We start from the raw sequence: 27,610 nt of genomic DNA, 5'->3' as shown, positions 1-27,610 counted from the left end.
AGCTTACTCGGCATATTACCATGCAAATGTGCGCCTCTGCCTCTGCGTGCTTGTGTGTGTGTGTGTGTGTGTGTGTGTGTGTGTAGGGTCAGAGACCATGCATTCCACTATCTGCATGTGCCTAAACATCTGACTAGCGCCGCAGTTTTTTGTCTCTCATCAGACAGCCTGTCCCATTGAAGCTGTAAGAGACCATCTGTCAGAGTGCCGGCAGTGAGTGTGCAGACAGGCGTGTTTTAACACCTGCTTCCTGACAACGCTGATGTTCCTTTCCTCAAGATTTTAAGGGGGGATTTTGGACACGTCTACTAGTCATTTTTAAGAAAACCTAGTTGCCCTTTTATGTCTTCCTCTCCCCTGCTGTATCTAAACACATGGGCTGACTGGGCTCTTTGCATGGTTTGTATCTGAGATGTGGAGGACTTGGTAGACTTGCTTTATTGGATTATTATAATATTACAAAATAGCAATTACTCAGTGGTATGCAACCTGCCTTAAAAAGGCCTCTAACAACCTCAATCTCACCACTATTGAGAGTGAGTGCACAACTATCGATAACTAGCGATTTTTGTTGTTGGTGCTTTTATGAATATAAACAATGAAACACTATTTGTGTGCTACATCTGTCTGTTTTTTAGTATACAGCGGCAACGCAGGGGCCATTTATCCCATCAAACTGTTGAGCAATCGTCTTTTCTTTTTCTTTTCTTTTTTATGTCATTTTCTTTGTGTTTTCAACCTGTTTATAACTGTGACGCTTTACTAGCACAATGTTGCTGTTGTCTCCATCTTTCTTGACGTAAAATTAGTTACTTACTCTGGGCAACGAGATGGTTTCTATACTAAACAGACAGTCATGTGGTGCTCACAGGCTTAATCAGCTTGGAGTGAACACATTTGACAATGGCTGGAAACTAATGATCTTTTTTGTGTTTAAAAGTTCACATTTCGATTAGTGCAGAGTACAAATGTAGAAACAGAATGCATCTAGAAAATGCTCTTGCAGCTCCTCTCATGTTTTTGTGTAAAGCTTCCACTTTCACCTGTACCCTCCTATTCTGAGAGACGGGAAAGTGTTTGTTTGGTCTTTGGTTTTACCCACTTCTCTTCATGTTACATGTTAAGACATGAGAAATCTGCATTTTAGGCATCTTTAAACCTTTCCTCCTGATAAATTGGTATAGAAGCGATCTCGGCTATCACACCCTGACAACAGTGAGTTAGATCACCTTACTAATGGCCTTTTTAACTGCGCTAACAAAGAAATATCCATCTTAAATTTGAATATGCCTGTCACATGCTTGCCACTTAAATCACACTGTTCAATTACCTTGTCATGGTTTGGAAGCTAATCAGGCTTGCACTTCACTCTGCCTCTTTTGGAGAACTAATGCCAGATTATAAGAACGCATAAGTATAAAAAGAAAGTTTATTTGTTCCTTGCCATTTGCCTTTACGTTTGTTTGTCCTTGGCGTGTTACTAAGCTGTAATAGCAGGAAGAGACAGGTTTGTGAGAAGACTTTGGGGTTGGGAATTCATGTTCCGGCATCCACATTTTCTATTTTCCGTTGTATTGAAGTATCTATCCTCTCATTGGTCCAGAGTTGTGGCTTTGTTGGCTGTGTCTGGCTGGCGTTTTTTTTTTCTTTGTATTTCTATGGTGTGGTTCATGTCATTGGCTCTTTCTGTACTGGTTGATGCTTATGTGGTCCTTGATGTTTTTTCTCGTTGGATGGCATGACATCTCTCTGTCTCTCTGACCCAAGCTGCAGCTTATTTAATGCACCGTCTCTCAGCTGATGTCTCTGCCCCTTCGACCACAGCACTGACCCAGCCTCCTCTCTCCTCTCATAGGCTAGCCACACTGGTATGCGCTCTTACATTTACAAGCAGAGCTCTGTGATTGGCTCGCAGGCGGAGCACGGTGGGATGCGGACGTATTACTTCAGCGCTGACACCCAGGAAGACATGAACACCTGGCTGAGGGCAATGAACCTGGCGACACTGATGCGGAACCACGCAGACACATTCATCAGGTGGGGCTACACACACACACACACACACACACACATATTCATGTCTGAGCACCTACAAAAAGGGTTAGACTCCAGTTACATCTCTTTTTTCCTGTGTTTAACCAAAGATTTTCTTTTGAAGTTTCACTCTATATTGCTCGATGACATTAAACTTAATTTAGCTACTACCCAGTGCATAAATATTTTAGCTTGAGTTGTAAAATGTTTACTTACTTATATACGCTCAGAATATTTAGAGATATTTTATTTGCTCTTGGCCTCATTTATTATTTATATTTATCCTCAATCATTTTCAATCTGAAGACCTTATTTGAACTTAAATTGTTTAATGAAAGACTTGCAGTCACAATCCATAAAAATAGTTTTTTGCTGTGATACGTGTGTAAAAAAAATTGAGTTGTTATAACGAATAAACATCCTTTCTGGAAAGTGTCTCCATATGGCACTATAGAAGACACTAGCTCCTGGAAAACATCTGCTGTTTACAGCTTTAACGAATCTCTGTCAGACCTGATGTTATAGCATACGAGTGACACATATTTGGTTATGGGCTTAATTGCTTTGAACGAGTCAATTTAGATGCTGTGAAATGCTGCTTTTTGGATGAGCAGTGGCGTCCTTTATGCATTATTCATGTGAGGATGAAGAGCACAGATCAAATGTGATTGACAGAAGGAAAACCAAACGGAAGGCAGTTAAAACTTATATTTACCCCTTTACTTGTTATGTAGTCGTAACTTTAATATTCATCTACATATACACAGCACTATTTTCTTGAGCCGCAACCACCACAATATTTCTCGGCATACTTTAGCAGTATGCAAATGATTGTGTAATACACACAGATGACGTCTTTGAAGTGCTAGTAATACACCAAATGAAAAGCTGCTTTTACAGCCAATTTAACACAGACTATTAGGGTCAGACCGTTTACCACAGTGCTGATATACATATATGTTGACTATCTTTAGAAACCTCACTGGAAGCGTTCTGTCAACTGGAGGCTGACTCGTTATTTTTTGAAGTTGAATTTGGTGTGCGCTTTATTGATTTTGAGAGACCCGACTATTTCTTTAGCTCAAGTGCTTCTTGTTAAATGGGATTTAACTTGTGCTTTTTTTTATGTCTCGCTGTGGCTACGATCCTTTGCTTTTCATCTGGCCTGCTTTAAGATGCCGTGTGAGGTGTAATTATCCCTGTCCACAAAGTTGTTGATGGGACTGAAAAAAAATTCTCTTTCATCACAGTCATCTCATTAAAATTAATTTCAACACATCAGAACAAAGGCTAAGACCCTGCAACAGAATCGGTGGTTATTGAATCAAAGCCGGTGAAATCTTTTTAATCATTGAGTGGTCAGTAGTTAATTATTTCCTCTTTGGATTAAAACTCATACCATGTTAAAGAGAAAGTTGCATAAAGTAGAGTGTGAAGAGGATAGTATGCATCCAGTTCTTTCATGCGATCTCTCCTCTCCACAGACCATCTGACGATTTAGACAAGTTGCATATATTGCAGCAGCAGGCTGTCCCACAGACGAACCACGTCAACCACCACAAGACCAAAACTTCAGACTCTGACATCACCAGACCAATTGTCCACGAGGTTCTTCTGGAGCCCATTCACCGCGACGCGGAGGATCACTGCAGCTTCCGCAAAGACTCTCCTGCCACCACTATGTTGGAGCACACCACTGCCCTGGAGATGGACACACACACGTCCCTCCCCTCCAACCCCACTCCCTCTGCACTCTCACAGTCCGACCACATGTCGGCCTCGGCACCCGTGTCCAGAGTGCTGTCCCGAGCACCGTCACGAGCCGCCTCCACTCTACCCTCCAGCGTTGGTACGAGAAATGGTCTCGTGGAAACGCCCAGCCCCCACCTGGAGCCCAACGGGATCGCGACGGGAACGTACCAAAGGACGCCGCCGCCATCCACTGCTGATGCACACAAGCAGGTGCACAGGAGAAGTACGTTGGAGCAAGTGGAGCAGTGGGTCAAAGTGCAGAAGGCAGAACACAAAGGGTAGGTAATTGTGTCCTGCACAATATTTTAACATGTTTTTTTTTAAAATGTTTTTAAGGAAATGAGTAATTACTGATTTATGTATATAGATCCATTTAATAATCAGACAAATAACATTGAAGTAGCCATTGCCACCACATTATGACAACCAAAGTACACAATCCTTATTTGCAAACTCAAATTGAAAAGAACTGAGTTTGTTGTCAATAGGGAATAACTCCCTATAATAACTTTTGTACTAAAGGCCCATTCATAATTGTAATCATCCATTTTTGTTAAATAATTGCTAAATTAAACTAAATGACTAAGATCTCTCTTCCTGCTCAACAGCCCCCCATCCAGAGACAACACCCTCCCACGTCGTACACCACCAACACAGCACAAGTTCACCACCATAGACGCATACCAGACCCTTCCAAAGACTCCTCGACAGAGTCCCCCACCTGCCCGAGTCGGTGAGTACAAGTATGCCCAGGACCGCCTGAGCCACTTCCGCCTCGCACCAGATCAGAGTGTCTCGGGGTCCAACACCGTCTGGCAGCTGTATGAGTGGCAGCAGCGTCACCAGTTCCGTCACGGCAGCCCCACAGCGCCGCTCTACAACCCAGCCCCGGATTATCCCTTCGGCCCCCGCCCCCCATCCACTGTGCCTCCCTTCTCCTCAGCCCCCAGGTCCGAGGGGCCTCCTCGCTGTGTGTCTGTACCACCGTCCCCTGCAGACATCCCTCCACCGGGGCCCCCACCAGGCTTCAGCCGAACCCTGTCGCCCACACGGAGGCCACACACGCCGGCTGATAGGGTGACAGTCAGGCCCGTGGGTGGCAGGACAGTGGTGGACTCCCCCTTCACTGTGTCCCCCCGAAGGACCAAGTCTCAGCTGTTCAAGGTAAAGTTAAGTCTCAGAGCAGCAGAACAAAAATCCTGAGATGTCATTTAATTTAAGAGGGTTAGGCTGTAGATCTGTGTCAGTAAACAACAGAGGTCTGCACACAGACATTCACACACTCTGCCTAAGTGCATGTTCAAGAAGAAGTGCATGATTTTGCCCAAAGAAATGAAATGTTGATGTTAGCAGACGGGGCCGGTGCTTTTAGCCGTGACCTGTGTGTCTGTGTACAATATAAGCATTTATCTCTCTCTTTTAAGTAAAGTGTTGAGCTCCTAATTGCTTTTGAATTCACCATTCATGCATGGACTTTGTGACATAAAACCTCGCTCGCCTGTTGTTTGTGCTCTTCCCAAGATGAGACTATTAACATTTTTTTTCAACTATCAAGTGCAAACATCAAATAGAAATGTTTTTCATCCAGAACAATGTCAGTCATTCTGACAGATGTTAAAACACTGCTTCACTGGCCACAGTAATTGTTTTAGTGCTTTCGGTTACAATGGCAGATAAAGTGTCAGGTCTGTATCATCAATCAGTCAAATAGTCAACACTAACTGTTACCTACAGTATATTAGAAATGTACAATATATAGTATGTGTGTATTCCCCATATTTATTATTATTATTACTATTATTATTATTATTATTACTATTATTATTATTATTATTATTATTATTATTATTATAGCAACCACATTAGTACATTTGCATCGCTCATTCATTTTTAACGAACATCATTTTATCATTCATCATTTTACCCAAAATATAAACAATACAGTGTTTTGTTTTCAAGGTCATGTGAAAACCACAGTTGCAGCGTTCGCTGAAAGGAACTTATTACATTTTGATAGCAGATTATTCCCTGCTCTAATAACTTTGTGTGGAAAGACATAAATGTTTTGTCTGTGTGTTGTCAGACTGCTAATATCGAGAGACGGTCACTGCCTCCCTCTGGCTACATCACACACACAGTCAGTGCGCCAAGCCTTCATGGAAAAACGGTGAGTTTCACACATTAAAGTATAACTACTGTCATAGACATTGCATTAAGTCTATAATTATTGATTTATTGATTTATATATGCAATATGTTTTTGTCCCCAACCTGATTTTGGAGCAACGTCATAGTGTTTAAAGACACTTGGGATTAAATGTGTTTACATTATCAGCATATAGAACTTCGGACATCACATGAATCAGTTTCCTCTCAGCGCCGTGGTGGCTCAGAAAGCTCCTGTAAAATGAACGGCCGCAGTGCAGGTTTTAAGCTTTAAGGGTTCAATGCACACTTTAAATCTGCAGAGATCAAGCTTAAAAGAAAAAATCACAGAACCTGACAGTCTGAATATATGTGATCTTTATGGAAACAGCCACAGTGGACGTTTTTCCAGACCTGCAGCATTACATCCTCAACCTTCTGATAAACTTTCCCTCATTCTACTCCAGAGAACACTTTACAGCACGTAAAATAAACAACATATTTAGGTTAGTAAGCATTGGAGACTGGAGAAAAACGCTGAAGTTGGCATACAGATTCATAGCTTCTTGGTCGGCAGTTTAGGGGAAACTTAACTTACGATTGTGTCAATAACTTTGTCAAATAAAATAAGTATTTTATTAATGTCAGTATGTCTTACAGTACTGCTTTACATACACGCATTTTGACATCAGTAAGAAGTGTAAAAATGCTGTGTAAATTCCCTTTCTCTTAAGTGTACCCTTGATCGCTCTACAAGCAGAATCCATTGTTTTGTTGGTTCCCATCTCTCCGTCTTCTACACTCTTAGAGTGTGTCTTATAGCGGCACATCTGCCGTCCTCAGGATCTTTGCTTTTCCAGTAAGATGCTCTTCAATTAGCCTGTTGCCAACTGTTTCATCGTCCTGGGGCACAACATCTATCCACCATCTTGGCTTTCATGAAAACAGCCGGTGCAGAGATGAGTTGCCCGACATATTGCCAGATATATATATGTGGTTATATACTGTATTTCTGTGTATGTGAACAGCGTCATTCTCGGCCCAAATGCCCCAATCTTGGTTATCTTCAAAAAAAATATCACCCCCATGTTCATGAAGGCTTTTAATAACTATAGTCATTATTATTCCAAGTATTCCTATATTTAATGTTGTTTGTTTGTTCTGTCTTTTACTCTTTAAAGAACCTTGGGTACCTGAAAGATGCTATACAGATTTATTCTCTGCTATATGCAACATGTTCTTTGATACTGGGAGAGGTGCTTCTTACCAGCATTTAATCCTCCTTAAATTAGCTGCAGTTCTGCTTTTTCAAATTTGCCATATATACGAGTTGTCTTCCTCCCAGCACTGAAAGCAAAGCTTCCATTAAACATGAAAAGTGTGACTGGAGCTTGTGGTCAGTATAAAGAATTGCCAGATTTAATATTCTGTGGTGCCTGACAGCCCGAGGAGCTCACTCTGCTCCTCATTCAGCTGCGCCGGCATCAGGCCAAGATGGCCTCTGCACGCCAGCACACTTTAACCCAGCTCCATCGGCTCAACGGTCCCAAAGAGCCCTTCCACCACAACAACAACCTCCTCGCTACTACCACCACTAGCACCAGCCCCCTCCTCAGGTCCAGCCCCTCTCCTGTGTCCCACCTCGGACATGTGGACCTCTCAGCTCCCCTAGGCCCTTGCAACACCAAGGTGGGGTTCCCTGTGACCCACCTGCCTATCTTCCCCTCATTTTAACACTGGAAGAGGTTGCCATTAAACTTACTTCAGGACTGCATCGCATTTAAAGATTTTGTACTAAAATGTATTTTTACTTCTCGTACCATGTGACTGAAAGGTTAATTCTGCCTCAAAGTAATTCAATATCTTTCATGAAGGTTGTATTTGATGGACTGTTAGATCTTCTTTTCTCTTTTACCTGCTAAAAGTGAACTGTAAATGGCCAAATACAGAAAATGAAATGCAGCTTCCACTTGCCAAAATCTGATTGCTTAGTACCTTGTAGTCTGAAAGGTTTCTGCCTCAAAATTACCTCATTTCTTTAATAAAGTATGAGCTCAACCGTTTTTTTAACTGTTCAGAATACCTGTAAAGGGCAAACGGGACCACCGAAATTGAGTTTTTCAGTGGTGTCAGTAATTTGATGCTGAAAGATACTATTACTTTATTTCATTCATTACATTTGAGGGATTTTATCGAGTCTTTCAAAGTCCTTCACTCTAACTGCTTAGCATCAAAAGTGCCCTGCTTCCTTATTCCTTATCCTGTAATCCAGCACCTGCAGGAGGATTAGAAAATCCAGTGAAGAACACATACAAATGTTTACACCGCAAACAAACTGCTTAACAACAAATGAATATTAAAACCCTCACAGGCCTCTCATACTTGAGAACCAGTATGTTGGAACAGTATTGCTAAAGCCACTGACACTTACCATATCCCGATTTATTCTCAGGCTAGATTCTATAAATCCCACATGATTCTGTTTCCAGTTGTGCACAGCTGAAAGTACATGTCTGACAGTGAAATAGGGAAAAATGAATCTTTCCCAGCTGAAAAATCAAAGTTGAATCAGCAGCTGCATCAACGCTCGGTCACAGTATTTTAGTGGCAACCTCTCACCAAGATTCTCCTGCGCTTGATTCCTTTGACCACTGGTTGACCTGCGAGCTGGCTTGGCTGCCATCATAGAACCATCCACCTTTTCTCCATGTGCTGTTGTTGGCTGGTTGGTTTCCGTATTGCGCTTGTAGTGATAATGTCCATAGCATGTTGAGCTTTGAACTCTCTGATATCCACAACGGCACCCCATGCTAACTGGCTGACTGTGGATGTGACGGCCAGTTGCGTCGTGTGATTTGTCGATCTCTCATTTTTTTGGCCGTGCTTATATTTTGTGTGTGGTTCTCTCTCTCTCTGAGTGCTGTGAGCTGAATCAAAAGCTGAAGACAGTGAAGTTTCTGTTTGTCGCGGTAAAGAGCCGCTGGAGCGTCTCTCTGCACACGAGATACGTGTCTGACTTTTTTTGCTGTGTTTGTGAGTGTTGTGATGCATGTTAGCAGAAGCTCATCAGCAGTTAACACACCACATGCGATTCAAAAATCTTTTGACTTTCCAAATGACAAAATTGTCAGTGGAGCTTCTGTGGACTGGCTCAGATTGCGGATTATTTAATTCCTGTTGACACAAAATATGTAACTTGTGTGTGTGTGTGTGTGTGTGTCTTCTAGGCTGATGACACATACATGCAGCTGAAGAAGGACTTGGATTATCTGGACCTAAAGGTGAGATGAGTTGGTGTGAAATGGTCATAGTTTCTATACCGTTCATTACTTTCACCTGTGCTGTTAATTTAATTCCTATATCTTTTCTGATTTCAAGTCTTTCTAACACACTCACTGACATGTACTTCATCAGTTTTACTTACGACACTTACAGTATTTCTAACCCGGCGACCCATGTTCAATTGTTCACCCCGAGACATTAGTGTTTCAGCTACAAATGGAGACGTTCAGAGAAAGTGAGGCTAAAAAACATCCACATGTTCTTGCCGCGATCTTCTAACTCTTCCCTGGTTTTAGAAGCATCTCAGCATCTTTGTGATTCTTTTAACTCCCAGATCAGAGCTCTAGAGCCCCTGATCCTCGCAGTTCACAGTTTACTACTGCACTGCACTGCTGGGCCACTCAGGCCCCTAATGAACGTAAGCTCTTTGTGTATGTGTCTGAGTGTGTGTCTCTACAAAAAAGTGTGTCTGTGACTGTGTGTATGTACGTATGCTTGTGCATGTCTCTGTTATGGTGTCAGTATTGGGGCGTGAGAGTCTGTGTTTCTACAAAGAAACATCCCAATGCTTTCAGCACCACATTCTTCATGGCTTGGCATTTTGGTATCTTTACCTTCATGTGACCTTCAACCCTTCCACTCCCCCCCTCCCATGTGGCAATGTTGGCAGTGCTGTGGCATAGTGGGCGTGGGATGGCTCAGCGGTGCATGTGTTGTGGCTGTGGCTGTGGCTGTGGCCCGGTGGTTGAAAAGCCAGCTGCTTCTACCATCGTCTCTGAAACACTGGACCTCCTTGACAATAACACAGGGCTTCTCTGAGTCACTTTGTTTATTTATTTATTTACTTTTTTCCCCCCAAGGATAGAGCACATGAAGTATTAACTTTCAAGAACAACAAAGACCCATGAAAATTGTTGATTCTCTCATTGTGGAATTAGCTCATGCTTTATTTAAATGACTTTCGAGTGTTTCAATTGGATCCTGCAGCCGTGTAGAATCCAGCAAAACTCAAGCGAGCACCTGAACTCAGGCAGTCCATTGTCGTGTTGTGCAGGGCTGCAAAGTATCCATAGCCATTGTGTTCTTCATGGAAGAGCTTATGTTGTGTGCTACAACTCACTCATGTTGTCATGTGGATGAGGCAAAGAGAACTTGCAACTAGTCTGCCTGGTAATAGTTTGTAGCTGGTCTCTGTGGCTCTATATTTCCTTTATTCCAGCATGGACTCTGACATGGTATTGTACTGTATGACTAACCCCTGAAAATGTTTATTTTTTGGTTTCCAGGTGACAGGAAGTCAAACAATGAAGGAGTCAGGGAAACCTGTCAAGGTTGCAGAAAGCGATGTGGATGTAAGTGCAGGGTTTTTGACACAGGCAAGGATGTTTTAACTTCAGTCCACCTTGTATGTTAGTTTGTGGGACGTCTCGGCATCATAGGGGATTCGTTAACATGGAGAGGACAAAAATCTGGCAAATGTCTCCGCTCATTTTGTCGTATGGTCTTTAGATGAATGTGCCCTGTGGATTATCAAGGTTTGAAGGAAATAAGAAAAAAATAAGAAAGTAAGATTTCACTCAGTAAGTTTTTGGGTAAATACAATACGTTCGTTTTTTTACTTAAATTGATTTGTGAGAAAACGAGATTGTTAAAAAAAAAGATCATATTGTTTGGATTATTAAACTGAATGAATTATGGCATTTGTCATCATAAGCACAAAATCATGTACATATCGCTTTAAGCAATTTATGAATGTGTTGTCCTTTATGAATATTTGATGAGCTCCAACAACAGCATAGCCACAGATATAACAACAGGATTAATAATTTATTTCATGGCATATAAAGAGAATCAGAGACAGTAAGAAATTCTATGGACAAGCACTTTATTCACATCACACTGTACACCCTTGTTACGTGGACGTGGTGTTGTTTTACTGCAGGAGGAGAGTGATCCAACCTTTGCAGAGCTTAATCGGGGATTAATTAATAAGGCTCAGCGTCTCCCTGACACTGTAATTAAAAGTGCCAGGTGGGTCGCACCCATTCTGTGTAATGGGCTCATTTACAACAATTAACACACAAATGAGGTCAGGCATCAGGGAATGGGTGAATATTATCTGCCTGTTATTAATATATTAACAAGGAAATATGTATATTTTTACATAAATGCCTGTGTACACTATATATTCCCTCACAAAATGCAGATACACACTTTTTCCCCCCCAAGTGAGCATACACTTATTTCAATGCCCCCGCTCTCTCGTACCCTACCTACTCAGCTCTGCGTCTCCCCCTGCAGGTGAAATTGAGTCGGTTATGTGAGCAGGACAAAATCCTGAAGGATCTGGAGGCGAGGATCAGCTCCCTGAAGGATGACAAGGTATTCACAATCTGCTGCATGATATGCGTAGGCTCTTCATGGTCAATCTTACCCATGTCGTTATTCTAGCTGACCTCTGTTGGTTTCGATGACTCAACCGGATGAAAGTGTTGAAATAAGAAACAGTACATGATGATGTCACGTTGAAGGACAAAACCCACTCTGCTGCTCTCAATAGAGCTCCAATGCTGTTTGATAATAGATGGTGATTCATTATCAGTCTCATAGAAACAAAGTAGGATTCATTTTACAGAGAGAGTTGAAGGGAGTCATGGACGCTGATTTCTTTGACTGTCTTGACTGGGAAAGTGAATGGAGCTGTCGGTATGGCCAGAGCTCAAAATTCCAACTAGAGCCACTAAGTTTATTTGTCAGGAAAGATGATGTGGTCAAGTGTATTAATAATTACTGTATATACAACCTTGTACAGGGAAGTATGAACATGCCAAAGAGGTAAACTCAAGATTGATGGTGGAAACTTGCTGCCCTCTAGAGGCAGTATAGTATAGCAGTTACACACTGAAGTCATTTCCCAGAGCAGTGTTCCTGTAAACAACAGCTTACTTTGGTTTGCTTTGGTTAACCTCATGCTGCTCAATCCCTCACCCCCTCCAGGATAAGCTGGAGAGTGTGCTGGATATGGCCCACCAGCAGATGGAGCAGTTCCAGGATCAGTCGGCCCACGCCAACAAGATCGCCTATCAGCAGAGACTGCTGCAGGAAGACCTGGTGACTATCAGGGCCCAAATATCTCGCCTCTCCACGGTATGTATGTGTGTGTGTACTTAATCTGGAGGAACAGGGTTAAATATATCACGATATGCAATGATATTTTTCCTGCAGCCACAAAAACCATGTCCCACAGAGGCATCCCACATCTCATAACATCTGTCATGTGCATGTATAAGTAGGTCAGGATGTTTGGGAGATGTGTGAAAGGGTCAATGGTTCAACTGTTTTCGTAAATAGATGCATATACGCACGTCAGTTTGTACACATGCGTCTTACAAACTGTGTACCTTGACAATCCAGTGTATGTGTCACCCAAATCTGTATGTGTGTGTTTGTGTGTGGGATGCAGGAGATGGCATACGCCTGGGAGGAGTACAGCAGGCTGGAGAGATCGGTAGAGCAGTTGAGGACAGTGCTGCGTACACATATGAATCACAGTGCCACCCCTCAGGTGATGCCTGATCCTGCAGCTCAGAAACAATGACGAATAATTCTCACATCACAAGTTCATTTAAAGGACAGCAAATATCTTCACATGATCAAATGCATGGCCGAGAAAACTAAGTTGATGTTTGTGTCCATGTGTCGCGTGGTAGCAAGAAAAAGCTGAGATGAAGCGTGAGCTGTGGAGGATTGAAGATGTGATGGCGGGATTGAGCGCCAGCAAAGCCAACTACAAGATCACCATTGACTCTGTCCAGAATCCAGGTGAGGAGAGGATAACAGCCTTTAGGGTTGGTGACAATTGCTTTTAGGTTGAGAGCAAAAAAAAACACACACATCCTCTTCAATACATAATAAAGATCTAAAGAAACATCCATACATAATCAAGAGATACAATTTATTTTAGTTTTGTGCAACAAAAACAACCACCGGAGTTGTCAAACATTCATGTCATACTGTTTATAGGCTACTTAAGATTATAATGTTTGAAACTCTGTTTGTAACCCTGAGAATCTGATTGATACTTGAAATGGTGACTTGTGTAGTTTGTGGCTTTATTTATGTTTGTAAATGTATTGACAATTTCAAAGCTGAACCTTTATTTCTACGTTTACGTGACCAAACAGAGAGGAAATTAGTGCCTTCGGTGTCAGACCTGGCAGTGCCTTCTCATAGCGCAGAGGTGCAGCCGCCTCCTCGTAGCTCCGTCCCCAGGATCCTCTCCCATACATTGCCTCATAGCACCGTGCCAAAGTGGGTGAGTGTCGTGCAAAGTTCAGGGCCTGCTGCTGGATTTAGTCTGATCGTGCATCTGAAGACCTTACCGGCGGTACAATTAGTCCATTTCCCCCGTTGCAGGCAGAGGACAGCGCCCCGCCCCGCCCTCCCCTGCCCCTCCTCTATGACTACGAAGAGACGCCGCCTGTGGTGCCGCCTCTCCCCAAGGAGGCCTCAGTCATTCGGCACACATCGGTGCGTGGACTGAAACGCCAATCCGATGAGAGGAAGCGGGACAGGGAGACTGGGCAGTATGTTGTCAATGGAGACTGTAAAGTATGCTTATGTCATGATGTAACATATTTTTCTCTCGAGTTTAGAAAAAGTCATTGATGAAGTGGTATTTTATTACACATCTGGTTTCAGGCTGACCTGCGATCTTACCTGAGTGAACCTGAGCTGCCTGGAACTAATCCCTTCAACACTGGATCTGACACTGACTACCAGTATTTCTCAGGCAAAGGTATCAAATGTGATAAAGTATATGATTTCTTGGCCCCACTTTGATGTGCATGTTTACCAAATAACGTCCTATCATGCAGTTATTTTCTTCTGTGTGTCGGTATGTGATCTCATGTTATGTTTCTCTTTGAAAACATTGCTGTGTGGAAGTATGAGGAAATGTGCCTTCTTATCACATTGTTATCAACTAGATCTGTCAGGATTCTCGTCCCAACTGAATCAGTCAAACTCCATCTCATCCTACGTCACACTAAGGAGAGGTCCACGGAGCTCTGGAGCCAAGGTGAGTCAAGACGATAAGGAAGGGGAAATCTGCCAACATCTTTTGACTTTTCACTTTCATATCCTTTAATCCTTCTTTCTTACCCTCTGTCATTGTCTACTGCTTTATCCTCTACACGAGGCTCTCTGCCTGCCTTCAGTCTGCTCTACTAACCATCCATCCCCTCTCTTACTTTCATCCTGGCTTTGTTTCAGTCATCCCTGTCTCTTATTCTCCTCCCCAGTCTCACCAGGAGAGACCTAAGAGTGCCTTGGAGTGTCTGTCATCCCCTACAGAGGCCACACAGCTCATGAACAGCCAGACTCGCGGCCGAATGACTGCGGAGGAGCAGCTGGAGCGCATGAAGCGCCACCAACGGGCGCTGGTACGCGAGCGTAAGAGGAACCTCAGCCAGGGCGAACGCTCCAACCCGGGGCTCTCCATGTCCACCAACACCACCCAACGCTCCTCCTCCTCCTCCAGGATGCCCTCCAGCTCCTCGGAGCCTCCAGCCTCCGTACGTTTCCCTCCGCCCCCGCGCAGCAGCAGCAGACACAGGGAGCACCACCTCCACCCCCCCTGTTGTTAACTCCGTCCAGCTGCACATTAACCTTGCAGGAATGCTAACACACTAGTACTCTTTGCTGTGTAACCAGTGGTTGTTGACAGTAGCCGCAAAACACTAACAAGCTAAAGGGCAGGATGTTGCTGCAGCTGTCTTAGCCAGCTTGGTTAACGCTTTAACAACAATGGGAGGAATGAGCACTGAGCTGCAATGCTTGGATAGATTTGGACTGGGACTATGTAGCTCCCTGATTTTTATTTTGGATTTTTATTTTTTTTTAAGTTTTAGGAGTTCAAGTGAACCTTGTAACCACTGCCGCCTGGTGGAACCTCACTGACACAGTTTTGAATGTAAATCCATATAGAAAATAAGGGAGTGGAAAGGCATCGCTCTGCCTTCAAATCTCTGTCTAATCACCAGAAAATAGAGAGAAGAGCCCATTTATGTACAGTACATCTACATACAGTGTACTTGTACACCTTTATTTATTTACTGAGGGATATTTTCAGTATACAGTTGTACAGTTTTATTTTGTAGAGATTTGGTATATAGAGCATATAAAGGAGTGGGGAAATGTTGGAAAATGAAATCTAAGTTTTCAGACCGATGAAATGAACAAAGAGGCAATGATAACGGCACAAATCATGATCACACCTCCCTGCTTTCTTTTCTTCAGATGGAATCCAAGTGCCTTGTTTTGCAGATGATCCCTTTGCCTTTGTCGCAAATGTACCTCCTCGATCAGCGTCGTAATCGATCCCCGTTTGTTTAAAGCACACCTCTCCACTGCGGAATCGTTTTTTTTAACCTGTTCAATTATTGACTTTTAAACTGAAGCTAGCTTACGGCTGCATGCGCCCCATTTGTTGCAGTGAGGGAATGCGAGCAGCGCTAACACACCTGAGTGTGGAAATGTCAGTCTTCTGATAAGGTGTACACAATTAGAAGTATAATAACAGGTCGTAATAACATAGTTCAACATCTTGATATTGAGTCTTTTGAACCACAAGCAATACATACATTCTGACTACTTTGATCCTTTTTGTAAGTGCATATAACCATAAACACCAGACCATATCTTACTTTATCAACTCCACCAGCACAAAACATGTTTACACCATTTTGTATTTAACATCCTCATTCTTACGGCCTTTTATTTTGAAGGAACTCTAAGGTGATTTTAATCATTTGACAGTAGTGGGGAATTACATTGCCACATTCGAAACTGGTGAGAGAAGCTTTACTCGAGTGCGAGTGCTTTTAAGTGGCTTATGCCGTGCTGTTTTATGCACCATAAATATACAGGATAGTTTCAAGCAAGTGGGCTGAAATGCAATAATTAGAATATAAACAAGGAGCAGACAACTCTGACAGTGGAAATGTACGTGGGTAAAAGAAAAGTAGGTTATGTACAGTGGCAAGAATGGACTGCTTTGTATCAAACATACAGTATTTGGAATTTTAGTGTCATTAGACAAACAATTCAAGCATCACCAAAAAAGCAATCTGCATTGCATCAAACATGCTTTCTAAAAGCAAAGTCTTCTTCTCCCATTTTACTCCTCTGTGGCGTTGCTGTCCTCTCCTTGTTTCCCTCACAAGTGTTAATCTGGAAAACTCCTCTGCCATATTGCTTTCATCTTTCCTCGTCGACAGTACAGTCAATCAAAACGAAAAGTAGATTACAGAAGGTCGTTTGTGGCCGAAGAGAAGAATTATGATAGAGAACTTTGAACTTAAAGACTCAAATAGCGTATCACCATCTAATTCTCTGTTACTGGGAAGCAATGCACAACTCTTTCCCTTTTCTATCATGTAGAGATTTACACTCGACAATAAAAAGTTTCTTGCTTCTGAACCTCCTCTTTGCTGTGTTCTTCCTAATCTGGTGGGGGGTTTGATGAATGCATGGTATTCTGTCTCTGTCTCTGTCTCTCTCTGTTTTTTGTGCAACTGATTCTTCTGAGCGCACACCGAGGCATGGGATGCAGTGTTTCTCAGAGCATGTGATCACACCAACAGATCAGACTCTACTGTGAGCTGCTGGAGTGACAAGGATGCATGCATGGCTTTGATGCGCCTTGGATGGACACTCACAAGTACTCCTCACCACATACACTCACATACAAATACACACACTAACACACTAGTGGTCGTCAGAGGATAAGTATGATGTTTCACATGGTGGTATATAAATAACAGTGTTTCCTAAACTCATCATCATTTCAAATGCTGGGATAAACTTCTTGCTCATATATGTTCGATCCATATTTAAGTCCCTCTACCGGAGGCGCAGCTCACTGCAGCGACACTTGACAGAGCTGACATCGTCTACATCAACATTTGCACACACAAATACATACTGTACAAATGATTCAAACACATTTAATATTTTATTTTTCCACTTATCAACTCTACTGCCATCCTGTGCCCTGCCTGCCACTGCTCCTCATGGCTATTTTTGATTAACCTGTACTGATCAGCTGAAATAGCATTGCTGCAGTGATTTCACACCAAATGGTGAACGTGCTGAACATGTTTACCTGGAAATTACATTCATTTGCTCAAAATTTTACATCATTTGTTAAGCCATTCAAACATTTATGGAGTTACACCAACGTTTTGGGATGAATTGACTCTCACATCTATTGTTCACCCGTATAATCCCGACTCCTGCCCTTTCTGGGCGTTTAATTGGCAGGAGGATCGACGAGGTGCAGAGGGTCAGAAAGAGAGGGTCAGATTTGAGCCTGATGAGTGGATGAAGCTGACGGCCACGTACGTACGAGAGGTGGACATTGAGCCTCTTGACTACGACCTGGATATCAGCCTAGAGGTAAATCACACATCTCAACACGGCTCTGTCTCAGAGGACGTCACAGAGAACAAGATGGATATAGACGCAGTTTTAATTATTGAAGTATTATATCCATCCACTTTCTACCACTTTATCCCCCACGTGAGGGTTGCAGTCTTTTAAAAACAGGCTTGCTTTGACTTGTTAGTTTACGACCATGTTTAAATTCCATATGTGGTGTTCCCAGAACTTTGTACTCACTGCTTTGAAGGTCATATAGATATTTTTGTATTGTTATCAATGCATTTTAAGCCTTTCAAAAATAGAATCATCTTTGTGGTTTGATTTTTGCTTAAACTAGACACCTTACTGACTGTTTTGCTAGATTCTTTATTTGATTTTGATTTTTTTTTTTTTTTTTTTTTTAAGTAGTTCCACATGCTTAATCTCTTAATCTGTAATTTGCAATCAATTATTCATTATCATGATGTTAAATGCACAACACATCATCTATCATCTTGTATATCTCTATTGGATTAAACAAAATGCTAGTTGTGGTGTAGTCTCCAGTACACACACACACACACACACCATGACTGGCCTTAAACCAAACCTGTATGACTGTCTGTTCAATACACAGCTGGCCAAACCTCGAAAAGTTCCCATCCCAGAGCGGTACGTAGAGTCCGAGCCTGAGGAACCTGCCAGTCCAGAGGAGCTGGAGGAACGCTATCGCCGGGCTGAGCGCATCAAGAACATCCTGGCCAAATCCAGGTACACAGGACTTAGGTTAAGACAGGCTGTTGTGTTCTAGAGAGAACTTTTTGGAGACCGAAATGGTAAATATGCTCAATTTGCAACAGTCAAAGCACCACTCAGTCTGAAGTCAAGTCACATATATTTACATCGCCCAACACTCTCAGACTCGTGTCTCACTGGTTTACAGTCCTGTTTGTGTCTCAGTGTTCAGAACATACAGCAGTCTGCATCATTAGACTTCAGTGAGCTGGACTCGGCTCTGAAGCAACAGGAGAGGATCATGAACGTGTCCCACACTCTGGCCTCAGAGGCGTCGCGCAAGAGCAAACTGGTCGCAGGTCAGTGAACTCAGCTACATGTAAACAGTCTGCATCCCTTTCACTTTGAAAGCCACAAAACTTCATTTGTCCAAGTTATTATTATTTTTCCAACAGTATAAACCTTGTATCGGTCCACTGGAATCCAAGATCAACTCCTCTGCAAATAATGTTTGCATTATTTTCAATCACAACCTAAATTCTGAGCTCTGTAAAAAAAAAATATATATATGAATTGTATGGTTTATTGTGCAGTAAAGTGGTATAGAAATAAATCCTTACTTTACTTTAACCTCTTTATGGTAAAGCAACCATAGTGTCAATAATCCTTTACTGCAAAAGAAAACCAGATCTCCAACAGACTCAGACATGAATGTACCTCAGACTGGCATCATGTGGTTTCTGGTCTCTGTCCATGGTGTGTAGGGACTGAATGACTGTGGAGTCGGTGAGCATGTCTGCTCCAGGTACACACCTGCCATTTCCCCTTTGTGTGCTGTGGATTCATTGCCTTGTGTTGCTCTGTGATTAGAAATGTGCACAGCTTAAAGGCCCCCACTGATCTCTATCTTCTTTTAAATCGACTATACTACATTAGACCACAATACATATTCATTTTGGTTTTGTGTACATATTGTGAGTTTAGAGAAGAAGAAAATCCTTGACTACTATTAAGGAATAATAAATAGATGATTGTGTTTGGTGATGGCGAATCTTCCTCCGTGTTCTTGTGTGCAGTCGTGGTTTCTTTGCTCTGGGTTCAGCTGTTTTAGTTGTTTTGCTCTGGGGTCACTCTGGGCTGCTTTGGTGTAATCCGGTGACTTCCTGTGTGCAAGTGGTGTTTTGATTTTCTACAGAAATAAACTTGAACTCACTCCTTTTATCCACAGCTGAATGTAATGTGTCTCTGGTGTCAATGATTGTGCTAAATGAATAGCTTTCTTTAAATGTCCATTAAAGGAAAACAACTGGAGCAGGTTTGCCTTTAAGGAGACTGTAAATCATTAAAAACAAATGAAAATGAAGTGATTTTTTTCCTTTGCATAAGCAACGTTGATGCAGTTTACAGACATTCAGTACCAGCAGCTATGATTTCCTGACTTCCTGACACTATGTTGTCTTCTCCTCAGCCAAAGCTGCCGCAGAGCACTGACCCACAGGAGCGACCAGCGCCTGCACAACACAAAGGGAGAAGCGGGCGATTGACACATTTCTCTACAGATGCCAATGAACTGATCTACATGTAACAAAGCCTTTTAATATGACTGAAAACAAAGTTTCTACAAGAGTGTCGAATTTATTCAGTTTTTATATAAAATCAGGTTTTCGCTGCTTCTGCACTTACACTGCAAATTAAGTAATAATTTATAAACAAGTAAATTAGCTTTTATATATACATATATACATATATGTATATATATACATATATACATATGTATATATATATATATATATATATATATATACACATATGTATATAATCTGCTATTACCTGTTTTGCAGTTTGGTTTGTATTTTTACGAGTCAATAAATACGAGTCCAATGAAAGCTAATGCCTACATGCTCAGATCACAGTTTCAATGTTTTCACATTATTTATTTATAATTTGGGATTTTTTTTTTGACCGTATTGTATTTTTTTTTCAACCATCATTGATCAACACACAACGATCACGGTCCTGTAAATCCACTTAGGAGGATCAATAATAGTTTACCACTTGAGAAAAGGAAAGTCGTCACACGTAATAAATATCAGGTAAAACAAGTTCATTATTTTGGTGTCTGTTTTCTTCCATTGTTAAACGTATAATACAGCACTTTCCCACAGTTACACACTGACATAGAACATACATAGATGTCAAATGAATAAACTAGACTAAACATACAGGATAATCCATCTTGTATATTCTGTAATATAATCTGTCCTGTCCCGCAGGCTCAAACTGGATTTACACGACGTCTGACAGAGAAACGGGGTGAGATCGATCGGTGAAGGGTTCATCCATGCAAGTGCTGAATTAGAATGTAACTCCTGATAATTGATGGTTACTTTAGATCCTTTCTAATTCTAATATTATCTCCTATACTCGGGTAAAAAAAAGCAAAAATGAGTTGTTTTACATAAGATCTACACTAACTGTCAAGCAGAGAAAAAGTAACCTGCAGCCTTTTGAGGGAGAGGGAAAAACCGGCTATAAAACAAAACATTACATTTAAAACTAACAAGGCAATATAAACATTAACTAAGTAAACTTATTAACAAGACACAGCTGAAAATACACACACAAAGGTAGGACGGGCTAGCAGTCTGAGTGACAGGTGTTTTTAATAAATGTAATAAATCGTCACATTAAACCTAAGAGTATAAAACGCCCACTACGTGAGAACACACCACAGGTGATATCCAAAGAGAGCTTTATTACATTTCGGATGTTTTTTATTTGTTCCTCAGTTCACTGATAGAAATGTTGGGGCAGTTTTACATCATTTACGTCGGACACAGTTCATGACAAACAAATCAAACTCAGAGCTTTTCGGCACAAAACAAACACTGAATTTACTTTTAAGTCCAAAGGATACAGAAAAAACCCCTGAATACTCAAAAACCACCTCCTCAATAAGATGTAGTTCTCCTGTTTACGAACATGATGACTCTTTCTATTGACATTCAGAATCTTAATAACGTGAATACTAGTTTTCCTGAATGACAAAGTGATCTCGTTTCACACAAACGCAGTGACTGTTAAAATGTTGAACCAAAATAAAAATCACCTGCCGTCTTAACATGATATAATACTGCTTAACCAAAACGTGACATTTTGAACTTGCAGACGTGTGTAGAGATTCTCTTCTACATTACAAATACTAAACCGATGAGCGATCACAGACAAGTAGACAAATAAAGTCAAAATGTACATATCAGACTTGAAAAATGAATTCCTCCATGCCCAGCAGACCTACGCCGACTTTACAAAGTCCATCTTATAATCATGTTTCACTTCTTCATTCCCACTGTCAGAGCTGTGCTCGGCCTCCTCTGAGGTCTGTTCCTCAGAGTCCGGAGTGGAAACCTCTTCCTGGGCATCTGTGGATTCTTTTTCATGAGTGGACTTCTCTGGCTCATTGTCTTTTGTCTGACTGTCCTGTGGAGGGGAAGGAAGCTGCTCTGGCTCAGCCTATAAGACAAAAAAAAAAGAAGACAGAATTTGATCTGTAGTTGTTTGTTGTGATCCTGATCATTTGTATATAAGTATACCTTCCTTGAGTAATGACTAAATTAAGAGCAATATTATACATGAGAAAAAGGTTCAGTGCTGGCACACGCTTGCCTTTTTGTTGAAGTATGACTTCGCAGTCACACCCTGTTCTGCACACACATTAGAGACCAAGCTGGGATGACAGGTGTCTTACCTCTAACTTTTTATGGGTTAGACAGTCTCTTAATGGATGTTACAAAAAGAAAACCAAAGATGCTGCACAGAAGAAACCTACAATGCTCAAACATAAGGACATTGAACAAAAGCAGATGATGTTTACATTTACAGTCAGCTAACCAGCTCTTCCAGAAACACCTGCTATCTGGAAGCCAACTTAACATTAATAATGCCACTCTTTATTGTGAACTCCTGATACAAGTTAAGTTCAGCCAACTTAGGCACACCCTGTGTGTCAGTGTGAGTGCGACAGTGACGCACACCCTGTGTGTCAGTGTGAGTGCGACAGTGACCGTAACGTGCCCCTGCCTTCGCTCAGTCCACTCATTTACTTGCAGTTGTTTGCCACAGCAACCAAATCTCAAGCCACACAGAAAAAAACAACAGAGCAGTAAGAGGATCATGTCACTTCTTTTGGTTACGCGGACAAGCCCTGTCTCTGTTGTGAGACAGGAAAGTGTCAACATGTGTCTTCTAGGAGGATGGTCTTAAAGTCTTAATGGTCTTAGTCCTCACCTCACTAAAGCCCAGGCCACAGTGTCTCCGATTCCGTCCCGACAGAATCCCATCCATGCCCTGTTGGTACTGCATCTCCAGCTGGTCACTGATCTGCTTATCTTCTTGCCCTGCAGAGGAGACACCAGTCACAACAGGCACACCCAGCCATTACAGGCCTATCCACGTGTGGATAGATCTGTGCGGCGGATGTGTAGTGGGATAGCCTGGTTAATTTCACTGGGCTTGACAGCAAAGCAGCATGGGTAAGTGTGGCATGGGAGGGCAGTTTTGTTCATTGTTTTCACAAATGCAGACCAAAATACATCCTTTTACAAAAGCTAAACAATGAATCTTACCACTACGCAAGTGGGACGTTGACTTGTGGTCACCAATGACGAGACGTCCTGTGTGTTCTTTCTAGAGAAGAGAAACCATCGCATGTTAGATCAGATGTCATTTCATTTTGTTTTATTACATAGTCTTTATCTTTTTTTCTCATGGACTACAGACTATATATATATATATATATATAACATATATATTTGTACAGAACACAAACCTTGCCAGCGCCCATCAATCGCAAGAACTTCTGTTTCCGCTCATCACTTCCTAGATCAGCTGATGCCCACTGAGTTGAACCATCCTGTTGAGGCAAAACATTTTCATGACGTAATGTTGAAAAAAGTCACATTTCTGTCAAAACTTGTGTGTAGTCACATCAGTTTACAACAATAGTTTTACAACTAAATAGAGCCCATTTAAAGCTACAAGACTACAACTTCAGAGAGATTTAATACTTTCATCTCAATGGATAATTCCTGGATAAATAAAGGTTAAAGTATTTCATTTGCAGTAGTAATAATAGCTTGAACCACATTGAAGGATGTAGTTCATAAAAATCACAGACTATTTAGTTTCAAAACAACGAACCACTTCATTTCCATTGTACTTCATGTCAATGTTAACGTGGGAATGCCACGCTATTGTTTACAACTGAGGACATTTACGTTCTGGAGTTGAGCTGAGGTGATGTGTTGTTGACTCTTGCGAAGTTTAAACCGCTTTGAAACTTCAATATTAGAACAGGTGAGCAAACTTTTATCCACGACTGAATCGTGTTCAGGTTTCAACGCACAGTTTTAATGTCAATAAACAAGCTAACGCGGAGCTAGCGTCATCTGAGTAATGCACATCTTTTATCCACGCGTGATGCAGCATTTTTAGTGTTGCACTCACTTCACTCGGGGACGCGGGTCGTTTTGTCCCGTGTCTGTCCTCTGGAGAACTCATGATGAATGCAAGCGTTGGAGAATGTCAGAAAAATAACATGCCACCGATGTAGCACAGGACAGTCGAGGCTAACTGGATTTACCAACTGTGTCGTCAACAGGCTTCCGTTTTCTTCTTCTTCTTCGCTTGTGTTGCAGACCGAACTCTCTGCTGCCTCCACTGGTCGTCTGTGTTACAGCCGCTGGCATTTTATTTGGTACACCTCTCGAAATCATATTGTTATTTTGAGTTTTAATCATTTTTTGGTTTGTGATGCATTAACGGCTACACATACTAGATTCTTCACAGGGGTCACAGAGTCAAATCAAACACTGAACATTATAACGTCTATTACGAGACTGTTGTTTTTGGCTGAACAGGTTTAATCGACCTGTATAAATGCTTAATTTGTTCAATCAATCAGCAAATCTGCAGCATGATAATATATTATTACATTATGCAATATAAGACATTTTTTTTAAAAAAGAGCAAGATTGTGTTGTGTTTAATTTTATTTTGCCTGCAATGTGTCCTTTTAATTATGGGGTGTTCTGCACTGAAACAAATGTGCTGTTAAAACTTGACACAGGGAATTAACTTTAACCTTAAGTACACACTGCAAAAAATTTGGAGTCATATTTACTAGCATTTATGAATTGCTGATATTAAAACACTAACCTTTACTTGGAATTGTCTGTTCACTAAATTTTACTCAATAATTAAAAATGACTTTTACTTGGACTACTTGGATTCTTATGACATGATACTGATACATTTTGCTCAAATACGTCTTAAAAGATGCTTTTTTTTTACTGAAAAGACAACGCAATTTTAGTAGCCCTGTTTAAACCCAACCCAAGATTAGTGTCTAACAACATACAAGTCAAGTCATCTATAAAATGTTTAATTGGACATATGTTGACTGTCAATCACATCTTTATTATTGGACTCAGGTCCATAAAAATTGAATAAAAACAAAATTAAAAATAAAAACATAAAATACAGTAATTTGACAGACAAATGTAAACAAACACATTTAAATAAATTGTACATGAATATATTTCAGTGTACCCTTAATCTCTAACCACAATAATGCTGTTTTCATTCATTCAGACCTTTTATCTAATGACTTACAGTCTCTCCTTATTTAAAATAGAAAGTATAATGTGGAATCACATAGTTTTAAGTAAGAACTTGAATGTGGATATTTAATTTATTCTGTATTCTAATCTACTTTCACCAAAGCAGTCATGGACATACATTAAATGGTGTACAATTATCCTCTGCTAAAGTGACATGCATTGAAACCGCCAGAAGGTGGCGGTAGAGTAAGTATAATGAAGACGGGACAGGACGTTAAAACTCATCGACATATAATGGGAAAAATCCATGTAAAGAAAAAAGCCAAAAACAGCCTTTTTTTATTGCGTTTAACAAACTTTGTCAAATTATCAAAACTGAACCTGGACTGTGTATTTTTCCTGTATTTATTTTTGTTGAAATTACCTTTGTTTTTCTTTCTTTTTCTTGAGCACATCACAAACAACAACACATTTGATGGTTGAACACATCGGAGAGAATATCACAAAGACAAGCATTTTTTAGAGGACCTCAAAAATATTTCCCTGTGTATTTGTTTAACCAACACAAAAAGCCTATTTTACTACACACAGTCAGAATAAAACTTAAAAAAGGACCTTTTTAAATACATATTTGTGTAATTTCTGACACAGAAAAATCTTACACGTGTAATTTGAACAAAAGCAATAAAATATATTTTCTTTCTTTCTTTCTTTCTTTCTTTCTTTCTTTCTTTCTTTCCATGATTGATTTAAATATGAATTAATTTAAATATGTGAAGGGGATAAAGTGTTTGTTATACTTTGTTACATTTTAATGATAATGGATGACACAAAGCAAATGACACAGACAGACGAGAGAGAGAGAGAGAGAGAGAGAGAGAGAGGGAGGGAGAGAGAGAGAGAGAGAGAGAGAGGAGGGGTTATCCTGCCTCTGCCTCTTTACCCGACACTGCCCCGCACTCTCACTTAACCTCCACATAGTGCTCGACAGGAAGTGACTTTAAATTACTTTTCAAAAACAATCGTGCCAATGACATGTCCAGTGTCCGGCGTCTCTGTTGACAGCGACACGGAGGTGTTTAGTTGCACTTTGTGATCGTCGCCGCCGCCGCAAACAGACGGAGGAGTTACCAAAGTCCCTGACACGCTCCAGCGATGGTGACTTTACGCACGGGATTTGAAGGCAGTTTGAAGTGACTCATCTGCGCTGAATCTCTGTGACCGTCGCTTCGAAGAATCTGCAAAGTTTTTCCCCCAAACAAGGACGCAAGCGAGGAGTCGAACACGTGAATCCAGGTAAGAACAAGTCAGTTTGGACACAGCGTCGCTCCGGGACCGTGAGCCGGTGATGTCCCTCACTTTACTTTGGTTGTTTTCTGAAGTCAGTGCGCATTGAGTTTATCTGAACTCCACAACAAACATATGACAGCAGCAGATTCAGTTCGGCCGTGATTGGACTCAACTTTTCTCTCAGTAAGCTTTAAAAAAACTTCTCTATTATAGAAGAAATAAAACAACATCTAATGATTTTATAACCTTGTTATTATACTATGTTCTCTTTTTACTTTTAGTTTCTTTAAAATATTTATAATTACAACAGAATGAGTTCATCGTTAGTTGACAATAAAGTCAAACAAATCTGTCAATATAATGTTTACTCTGTGGGATAATAACAAACGATAAACCTGAAATGAGCACGAGGATGTGAGATATAAAAGACTCACACTTAAAACCATTTATTCATATTTTACATCTCTATAAAAAAAACTTTATACTAACGTTCTGGTTTTGCTCTATTTCGAGTTTTTTTTTTTTCTGTTGCTCAAAAAATGAATATTCAAATATGAAATCTCTAATCCTGCAAAGCACACAAATATAGCCTCAAATAAATCTGAACACAACCGACGATGTAACGTCAACAGTTTATTTCCCACTGAAAGTGCAACGGCCAGTCCTTTATTGAAAATTTACTTCGACACAAGAAATTGCTCGTTCATTAATTCCCATCTTCCTCACACACTTTGAACTTGTACAACTTGTGACTCAAATTAAATTGAAATATAATTTCCCTCATAAACAGAAGCTGTTGATCTTCATACACAGAAGAGCAGAGGGAAAAGTTAAGGTGAACAGCATTCATCCCCCAACACACACATCCCTGCTGTCATGCGCTATTGACAGAAGTGTTTCATGGTTCTGTTGCGTCAGAGAATGGTTCAATAAACTCAGAACCCATGTAGAACCCCACTTCTGACGCACTCAGTGCACGTGAACCTGGGGTTAAATTGAAAAGCTGGCAAGTTTAAGACTTTTCTTAAACTTTTCACTGAACTTTAATGTAGAAAAAAAAGAAGCTTATTAGGAACGGGGTTAGGGGTCTCATCCAGACCCTGTGCAGCAGTCAATCAGAGGGCTGATGGTGAGGATGCTCTCCAGCCGCGTGCACTGCCCTCCGCCCATGCTCGTGAACGCGTCACGCGCACTGCTGGACTTCTGTGGTCCTGGTGCGCGTCCCCCACGTGCACCAAAAAAAACCCTCTGCTGTGCCATGAGTGTCTGCGCACATGTGTGTGCACAGAGAGGAGAACAAGAGGAGAGAAAAGAGGGGCGTCCTCACTC

At 41.2% G+C, this 27,610-nt stretch overlaps 3 protein-coding genes across 20 annotated transcripts in view; 2 read left to right on the top strand and 1 right to left on the bottom strand.

Moving 5' to 3' along the window:
* LOC131469500 (pleckstrin homology domain-containing family A member 7-like) overlaps positions 1–20,117 on the top strand; it is a 96,180-nt gene extending 76,063 nt beyond the window's left edge. For 4 of the 14 annotated variants that reach the window (XM_058644461.1, XM_058644466.1, XM_058644469.1 and 1 more), the window contains 21 exons: positions 1,856–2,037; positions 3,519–4,064; positions 4,395–4,950; positions 5,870–5,953; positions 7,374–7,619; positions 9,158–9,211; positions 9,547–9,630; positions 10,499–10,564; positions 11,514–11,594; positions 12,210–12,359; positions 12,676–12,777; positions 12,923–13,034; positions 13,397–13,527; positions 13,629–13,823; positions 13,914–14,010; positions 14,201–14,292; positions 14,516–14,788; positions 17,538–17,672; positions 18,274–18,407; positions 18,597–18,730; positions 19,840–20,116. In XM_058644461.1, the coding sequence (XP_058500444.1) occupies positions 1,856–2,037; positions 3,519–4,064; positions 4,395–4,950; positions 5,870–5,953; positions 7,374–7,619; positions 9,158–9,211; positions 9,547–9,630; positions 10,499–10,564; positions 11,514–11,594; positions 12,210–12,359; positions 12,676–12,777; positions 12,923–13,034; positions 13,397–13,527; positions 13,629–13,823; positions 13,914–14,010; positions 14,201–14,292; positions 14,516–14,788; positions 17,538–17,672; positions 18,274–18,407; positions 18,597–18,730; positions 19,840–19,862 (3,477 nt within the window). In that variant the 3' untranslated portion in view covers positions 19,863–20,116. Of the gene's footprint in view, positions 1–1,855; positions 2,038–3,518; positions 4,065–4,394; positions 4,951–5,869; positions 5,954–7,373; positions 7,620–9,157; positions 9,212–9,546; positions 9,631–10,498; positions 10,565–11,513; positions 11,595–12,209; positions 12,360–12,675; positions 12,778–12,922; positions 13,035–13,396; positions 13,528–13,628; positions 13,824–13,913; positions 14,011–14,200; positions 14,293–14,515; positions 14,789–17,537; positions 17,673–18,273; positions 18,408–18,596; positions 18,731–19,135; positions 19,177–19,839 lie in introns of all 14 variants that reach the window. The other 10 variants (XM_058644473.1, XM_058644474.1, XM_058644462.1 and 7 more) reach the window with 9 other exon arrangements.
* A 989-nt stretch (positions 20,118–21,106) lies between these two features.
* On the bottom strand, positions 21,107–24,047 carry c12h11orf58 (chromosome 12 C11orf58 homolog). The gene is made up of 5 exons (XM_058644477.1): positions 23,877–24,047; positions 23,200–23,283; positions 22,997–23,057; positions 22,659–22,768; positions 21,107–21,884 (listed from the first exon to the last, which is right to left on the bottom strand). Exons 1-5 carry the CDS (start codon positions 23,928–23,930, stop codon positions 21,666–21,668), a joined length of 528 nt encoding a protein of 175 aa, XP_058500460.1. The 5' UTR covers positions 23,931–24,047; the 3' UTR covers positions 21,107–21,665.
* A 1,903-nt stretch (positions 24,048–25,950) lies between these two features.
* Positions 25,951–27,610, top strand: part of LOC131470218 (transcription factor SOX-6-like) — a 100,549-nt gene continuing 98,889 nt past the window's right edge. For all 5 annotated transcript variants that reach the window (XM_058645888.1, XM_058645892.1, XM_058645891.1 and 2 more), the window contains exon 1: positions 25,951–26,287. The gene's annotated coding sequence lies outside the window, so the exon portion shown is untranslated. The remainder of the gene's footprint in view (positions 26,288–27,610) is intronic.

Source organism: Solea solea, chromosome 12 (genome assembly GCF_958295425.1).
Source record: "Solea solea chromosome 12, fSolSol10.1, whole genome shotgun sequence".
Classification (NCBI taxonomy): domain Eukaryota; kingdom Metazoa; phylum Chordata; class Actinopteri; order Pleuronectiformes; family Soleidae; genus Solea; species Solea solea.
Note: the sequence above shows the minus strand (reverse complement) of the source record. Positions and strands in the feature narration are given on the sequence as shown.